General features: G+C 62.0%; 1 protein-coding gene across 3 annotated transcripts; it reads left to right on the forward strand.

The window, feature by feature from the left end:
- Positions 1-1457: 1457 nt before the first annotated feature.
- Positions 1458-6241, forward strand: LOC106732768 (serine protease 33-like). 3 transcript variants are annotated; one of them, XM_075928743.1, is made up of 6 exons: positions 1458-3741; positions 4478-4498; positions 4623-4785; positions 4898-5169; positions 5535-5704; positions 5814-6241. In XM_075928743.1, exons 1-6 carry the CDS (start codon positions 3681-3683, stop codon positions 6105-6107), a joined length of 981 nt encoding a protein of 326 aa, XP_075784858.1. In that variant the 5' UTR covers positions 1458-3680; the 3' UTR covers positions 6108-6241. The 3 variants fall into 3 exon arrangements, with proteins under 3 accessions (XP_075784858.1, XP_075784856.1, XP_075784857.1); XM_075928741.1 differs by having other exon boundaries at positions 1458-3006; XM_075928742.1 differs by lacking the exon at positions 1458-3741 and having other exon boundaries at positions 3853-4498.
- Positions 6242-7434: the final 1193 nt, after the last annotated feature.

Below are 7434 nucleotides of genomic sequence, written 5' to 3' on the forward strand. Positions count from 1 at the left end.
CCCACACATCCCGGAGGTACACATAGACACACACCCGGCAGCTTTGCAATGCACGCACCCACCTTGCAGTTCAGCTACACACATGCACACACACCCTGGGGTTCTGCTATTGACACATCCTGCCCGGAGTTTAGCTACACAAACACACTCACACACATGCCGACACACACATACCCTGCAGTTCAGCTACACGCATACACACACACACATGTATGCTCCCCCCCGTGTCCTGCTATTGACACACACACACACACATCCTGGAGTCCCACTATAGACACCCCGCCCCCCAGAGTTTAGCTACACAAACGGACTCACACACACGCCGACACACACAGCAGAGCCCGAGGGGCCCCCTTGCGGCGATGCCCTGGCTATTTCAGGAGGCACCACCCCGCTCTGTGTCAGCCAGTGCCCCCAGACCCTGGATCCCCGGGTGGGCTGGGGAGGCAGCCTCGTGGGGTCAGGGGATGGAGCCAGGGACCAATACGGGGCGGGGGGGGGGGCTGAGAATGGGGGGGGCAGGGTGCTGCGGGGGTGGAGCTCTAAGAAGGGGTTTCCCTGGGCGGCCGAGCAGAGGCGGGTGCGGGGAGGACCGGCCGGGCGACATTCCCCAGCCAGGCAGACGGCCGGCGCCGGGCAGGGGGTCACCGGGGCAGCTCGCTGACCCCCAGCCTCCTGCCGAAGCCGCACTGGGAGCTGCTGCAGTTAGTCAAGCAGGAGCCAGAACTTACTGCCGAGGTGTCTCCCCAGGTCTCTGGCCCCGGGCCTGCTGACAACCAGACGGCTGCTTGGGCGTGTGCTCCGCACAGGGGCCGGGCCGACGCGCCCGTAGTCCCCACGGCCACACACCGGAGCAGGGGCGAAGGGGCCCGGCCAGGCTTCCTGTTGAGCGAAGTTCGGCCACAGACGTGAGTAGACTCTGCTGAACCGCCACAACCAGGGACAATGTACCCGCAACAATCGACGGACCCGGCCCGGGGGAAACGCCCACCGCCCCCAGGTCACACCAAGCCTGTCCCCCCAGGACACCACGTTATATACAGGTACAAACAAATCGCACACCACTGCTGACGTGTCAGGTTACCACCCAGTGACGCTGTCAGGTTACCACCCTCTGACATGTCAGGTTACCACCCTCTGACATTGTCAGGTTGACACCCTCTGACATGTTAGGTTACCACCCTCTGACATGTTAGGTTACCACCCTCTGATGATGTCAGGTTGCCACCCTGTGACATTGTCAGGTTACCACCCTCTGACATTGTCAGGTTGACACCCTCTGACATGTTAGGTTACCACCCTCTGACATGTTAGGTTACCACCCTCTGATGATGTCAGGTTGCCACCCTGTGACATTGTCAGGTTACCACCCTCTGACGCTGTCAGGTTACCACCCAGTGACGTTGTCAGGTTACCACCCTCTGACATTGTCAGGTTACCACCCTGTGACGTTGTCAGGTTACCACCCTCTGCCGCTACTTAGACACCACTCATCACCCTGCACCTTGTGGTTCGATTAGATCATCTCGATCCATCAGGCTGTCATTTCTGACCCTTTTCTGAACATAAGAATATCCAGACGGGGTCAGACCAAAGGTCCCTCCAGCCCAGTACCTGTCAGCCAACAGTGGCCAGTGCCAGGTGCCCCAAAGGGAGTGAACTGAACAGGTATCGATCAAGCGATCTCTCTCTTGCCATCCATCTCCACCCTCTGACAAACAGAGGCTGGGGACCCCATTCCTTACCCATCCTGGCTAATAGCCATTGATGGACTTCACCGCCATGAATGTATCTAGTTCTCTTTTAAACCCTGTTCTAGTCGTAGCCTTCACAACCTCCTGAGGCGAGGAGTTCCGCAGATTGACTGTGCGCTGTGTGAAGAAGAACTTCCTTTGATTTGTTTTAAACCTGCTGCCTATTTATTTCGTTTGGTGGCCCCTAGTTCTTATATTATGGGAACAAGTGAATAACTTTCCCTTATTCGCTTTCTCCGCACCGCTCATGATTTTACAGACCTCTATCATATCCCCCCTCAGTCTCCTCTTTTCCAAGCTGAAAAGTCCCAGTCGCTTTAATCTCTCCTCATATGGGACCCAGGGTCGGTATCTGTGGGGAGTGGGTACCAAGGGCTTTTTTAAGGAGCTGGTGGTACCATGTGTTTTCAACTTATGACCTGCACCAATGACTGTTCGGCACTTGGGCGTATTACCAAGTAGCGTTTTCACCCTGTTCACGCCAAGTCCTGTGGGCAGGGGCCTGCCTCTTGCTCACTGCTTAGCTTTGCTTTGTGTCAGCCATGGTTTGTCTATTCTTAGCGAGGCCTCAGACCAGGCCTGTGCTACACGGACTCGTGTTTTAGGCCTTCCTCTTACTACAGCTGCTGGCTCATGTGTAAGCAGGATGGGAACGAGTCTCCCCGAAGCCATCTGGGACGGGGAGAGACTTGAGGTGCAAGCTGCGTGTCCATGGACATCCCAACCCTGCCTAGGTAGCCAGCCCACCGCCCGGTGCTGGGACTGGGCAGGGCTGAGAGACAGGGCAGGAAATGGCGTCTTTGTCGGCTGAGTCAAGGGAATGGAGCCGCGCCGAGCCTGTGCCAACGGAGGGCAGCAGCCTCCGCCGAAGCAGCCGTGTGAAACCTTGGGGCGCCAATGCCAGCTGCTGGGGATGGAGAGAGGGGTGGGGGCAGGAAGCTGGACGCTCCGAACGGCTCCCTCCTGGGTCTGGTTGAACCTGTTCCTCCCCACTGTTCAAACAGCTTAATACGCGTCATTAGAAGCCTTTTGTTATGGCGAAGGGCTCCCAGGGGAGCTGAAACGGGACCTTGCTCCGGCACGTTTCGACCCCGCTTGGGAAGGGTTGGGCTGACCAGCAGACAGCCAGGGGCCAGCAGAGGGCTGACAGTCGGCTGCTGGACAAGGAGTTGGCGAGGCAGCCAGGAGAGAGGACCAAATGCAAGCGCTCAGGTGATGGATCCAGCAAAGTACCATCTGCCCTGCGTGGAAGGTGAACTCACCCGGAGGCACCCCTGCACCAGGGACCCCCTTTCTGAGCTAGGCCAAGCCCCGTTCGTGGGGCAAGGGGAGGAGGCAGAGAGTGGCCCAGAAGAGACGCTTTCGGTTGTGGGATCCCAGCGCCGAGATGATTATGAGCCCTGCTGGCGGCCTTTTCCCCAATTCGTGCCGGGCGACGTCGTGCCTTTCAGGGACCGTGTCTTTGCTGCGCTCAGGCTGTGTGCTGAGAGGAAGCCGAGCGTGGCCGAGGCGCCCGGGGTGGTGTGCATACAGTTTCGGGGTGGGAGCTCAAGCCGGTTTTGCATCGCATGCTTGAAAGGAAACCCTAGCTCTTCAACCCAGCCCTGGTTGTGGCCGGCTGCAGCTAGCAGAAGGTTTCCACAGAGCAGCACCCTGTGCCCGGTACCAGCCTTTTCCGGCTACCCATGATGCAGGGTACACAGGGGCTGGGAACCAGGGCACCAGGGCTGTAAGGGAGGGGAGTGGCAGTGAGTGGGCTGGCTTAGCATGGCCTGAGAAGGGGAGCCGGGCAGCAGGACACCTTGGTCTGAGCCCTGCTGTGGGAGGACGGTGCACCCATTAGCACCACGCCCGCCGGGTGGATCTACAGCTCAGTTTACCAGTGTGACCTTGGGGACGCTGGGGGGAGTCGAGGCAGCCGGTCCCATGGGGCATCTCAGCTGCCTGCTGCCCACCCTGCTGCTGCTGCTGCTGCCCCTGCTGGGAGGTGAGTGCGGGGTCTTCTGGGGCCCCCACCACGGGAGTCTGCTGGCATGGGGAGCAGACAGGGATAGAACAGGGGTGCTGGGTGTGGGGCTGGCAGCCAGGATGCCTCCGTTCTGATTTCTGGGGCAGAAAGGGGGTCTGTTAGGTTACAGAAAGGGGGCCTGGGAGCCAGGACTAGCCTCGCCCATGGGAGGGGAGTGGGTGTCTGTCCCACCCATATCCAAACCCAGTGGACTGGAGCTGTCCATGTAGAATGCCTCACTCACTGATAACCTGTGGGACTCCCTGCTGGGGGACTCTGCCTTCGTTGGGTTTCCAGAGGAAAAGGCCCAGGTGGGGTTCTCTGCATGTATGCTGGGTGGGCGTGAGGGTGGAAGTGAGAAGGAGAGATGAGTTTGGGGGCTGTGAGAATGGTAGGATGTGGGTGGCATAGGAAGGGCAGAGAGAGGCAGGGCTGGGGGCAGAGGAGGGGATGTGTGGGGCTGGAGTGGGGCAGGGAAGAGTTCCTGGGGGTTGCGAGGGAGATGCCCACCCATGCAGGAGAGAATGAGCCAGCGGCAGCCCTGAGGGAAGGAGCGGATGGGGTCATGAGAGGAGATATTTTGGGGGTCTGCCCATGGAAACAGTGGGGGTGTTTGTGTGTGTGCCCACACGGGTGCAGGGCTGCCCCCTGCTGGAGGGGATCAGGGCTTGGCTCTCCATCACACCTCGCTCACACCTCCCTCTCTCTCTTCCAGGTGCCACGGCGTTCCAGTCAAGTAAGCAACCTGGGCGCTTTCTCTCCCCGCGCCGGGAGGGGAGCGGGGCTGGTGGGTTAGAACCGGGGGCTGGGAGCCAGGACTCCTGGGGTCTATTCACACCCCTCCCCTCCTTTGCCCCCAGCCTGTGGGCAGCCAGTGGCCTCCAGCCGCATCGTCGGGGGCCAGGATGCCCAGAGCGGGGAATGGCCCTGGCAGGCCAGCATCCGGTACAAGGGATCCCACGTCTGCGGCGGGTCCCTCGTCACGGAGGAATGGGTGGTGTCTGCAGCTCATTGTTTCAATCTGTGAGTACTCCAGGCTGTTCTCCAGCCGCCCCACCCCAGAGGTGGCTGCATTTGCGCTCTGGGGCGGGAGTAGAATCACACACTCCTGTCCCATGTCTCCCCCCTCTCCCAGGAGTCTGTCCCTCTCCGCTTACTCCATTTCCCTGGGGGAATTCCAGCTGAGTAACCAAAATGCCAACGCCTTCACCACGGCTGTGGCCCAGGTCATCATCCACAGTGAATACGACCCAGTCACCTTCACCTCCGACATCGCCCTGGTCCGGCTACGCACGCCCCTCCACTACACCACCCACATCCTGCCCGTCTGCCTCCCGCGCAGCAGCGACGCCACCGCCAATGGCACCCTCTGCTGGGTCACCGGCTGGGGCAATGTGCAGTCCGGCGGTAAGACGGCATGGGGGGGTGGGGGGGGCAAAGGAGGCCTGGGAGAGCCCTTGAGCCCGAGCTCGTGTCGTTGACGGGAGAAAGGAGGCAGCTGTGGGAAGGGAGGGAGGGCTGGGGAGCTAAGTGGGGGGGGGGGGGCTGGGAGCCAGGACTCCTGGGTTCCCTCCTTGGCTCTGGCAGGGAAGTTGGAGCTAATGGTTACAGCAGGGGCTGGGAGCCAGGACTCCGCTTGTGCGTAAAACCTCCCGCCTCCCCCGGTCTGTAGGGCCCAGGTGGGGCGTCTCTGCCCTGCAGGGAATAGGGGGTGACCCAGCTTGGGGGGCAGGGGGAGCTGGGCCCTGCTGAGCTGCCTTTTGTCTCCCCAGAAAGTCTCCCTGCCCCCCGCACGCTGCAGGAGGTTCAGGTCTCGCTCATGGACACCCAGACGTGCAATGACCTGTACAGCCAGCCCATCCCGGGGTCTCCCGGGTCACGGCCCATCAGAGACGGCATGGTCTGCGCTGGCTTCCCCGCCGGAGGGAAGGACTCCTGCCAGGTGAGGGCATGCGGGGCACGCCGGGATCCGGGACCCTGAGGCTGTGAGAGCAGGGGCTGTGGGTCAGGAGTGAGGGGCCCTGTCTTACTAATTCTCCTTCTCTCTGTAGGGTGATTCTGGGGGGCCCCTAGTTTGTTCTGAGGCTGATTCCTGGTTCCTCATCGGCATCGTGAGCTGGGGATTTGACTGCGGCCTCGCCGCCCGCCCTGGGGTCTACACCCTGGTCTCCGCCTACTCGGACTGGATCCATCAGCGGCTCCCCAGCGTGGAATTCGGGGCGGTGAACGTCACCATTCGGAGCCAGCCCAACGCCGGCTGCACTCCAGCTCCCAGCCCGCTGCTCCTCTGCGCCCTGCTATTGGCCAGCAGTGCCCTGGGGGTGGGGCTACCGCCTTGCGTCTGAGCTATTCATTACACAACCCGGCCTAGCCACAAGAGAAACACAAACCAGGGCTTCTCCGTGCTCTTCTCTAGCGGTCGTCTTGGGGATTTCTTTTTCTTTGCTGAACGGCAGCTGCCTCTCCAACAATCTAGACAGTTCAGAGATGTCTGCGTCTGTCTGTGTCTGTCTGCAAGTCCCTTTGCTCCAGAACGCCTCCAGAATTGGACGAGCTGGGATCGCCGGATTGGGCCTGCAGCGTCCTCTTAACCGAAAGCAAGGTCGGGGTGGGGCTGTGCCAGGAAAAGGGGATGTGCCTGGAATGGGATTGGTTTCCATCCCGTGGCCAGGGAGGGGGGAGAGAGAGGAGGGATGTGATACTTACAGCCACCACTGGGGGCAGCGAGGCTGTAGGGGGGAGCCACACCGCTGAGTCACCCCTGGGGGCAGCGAGGCTGTAGGGGGGAGCTACACCGCTGAGTCACCCCTGGGGGCAGCGAGGCTGTAGGGGGGAGCTACACCGCAGAGTCACCCCTGGGGGCTGCGAGGCTGTAGGGGGGAGCTACACCGCTGAGTCACCCCTGGGGGCAGCGAGGCTGTAGGGGGGAGCTACACCGCTGAGTTACCCCTGGGGGCAGCGAGGCTGTAGGGGGGAGCTACACCGCAGAGTCACCCCTGGGGGCTGCGAGGCTGTAGGGGGGAGCTACACCGCAGAGTCACCCCTGGGGACAGCGAGGCTGTAGGGGGGAGCTACACCGCAGAGTCACCCCTGGGGGCAGCGAGGCTGTAGGGGGGAGCTACACCGCAGAGTCACCCCTGGGGGCAGCGAGGCTGTAGGGGAGAGCTACACCGCTGAGTCACCCCTGGGGGCAGCGAGGCTGTAGGGGGGAGCTACACCGCTGAGTCACCCCTGGGGGCAGCGAGGCTGTAGGGGGGAGCTACACCGCTGAGTCACCCCTGGGGGCAGCGAGGCTGTAGGGGGGAGCTACACCGCTGAGTCACCCCTGGGGGCAGCGAGGCTGTAGGGGGGAGCTACACCGCAGAGTCACCCCTGGGGGCAGCGAGGCTGTAGGGGGGAGCTACACCGCAGAGTCACCCCTGGGGGCAGCGAGGCTGTAGGGAGGAGCTACACCGCTGAGTCACCCCTGGGGGCAGCGAGGCTGTAGGGGGGAGCTACACCGCTGAGTCACCCCTGGGGGCAGCGAGGCTGTAGGGGGGAGCTACACCGCTGAGTCACCCCTGGGGGCAGCGAGGCTGTAGGGGGGAGCTACACCGCTGAGTCACCCCTGGGGGCAGCGAGGCTGTAGGGGGGAGCTACACCGCAGAGTCACCCCTGGGGGCAGCGAGGCTG

The sequence above is a fragment of the Pelodiscus sinensis genome, chromosome 4 (assembly GCF_049634645.1).
Source record: "Pelodiscus sinensis isolate JC-2024 chromosome 4, ASM4963464v1, whole genome shotgun sequence".
Lineage (NCBI taxonomy): Eukaryota > Metazoa > Chordata > Testudines > Trionychidae > Pelodiscus > Pelodiscus sinensis.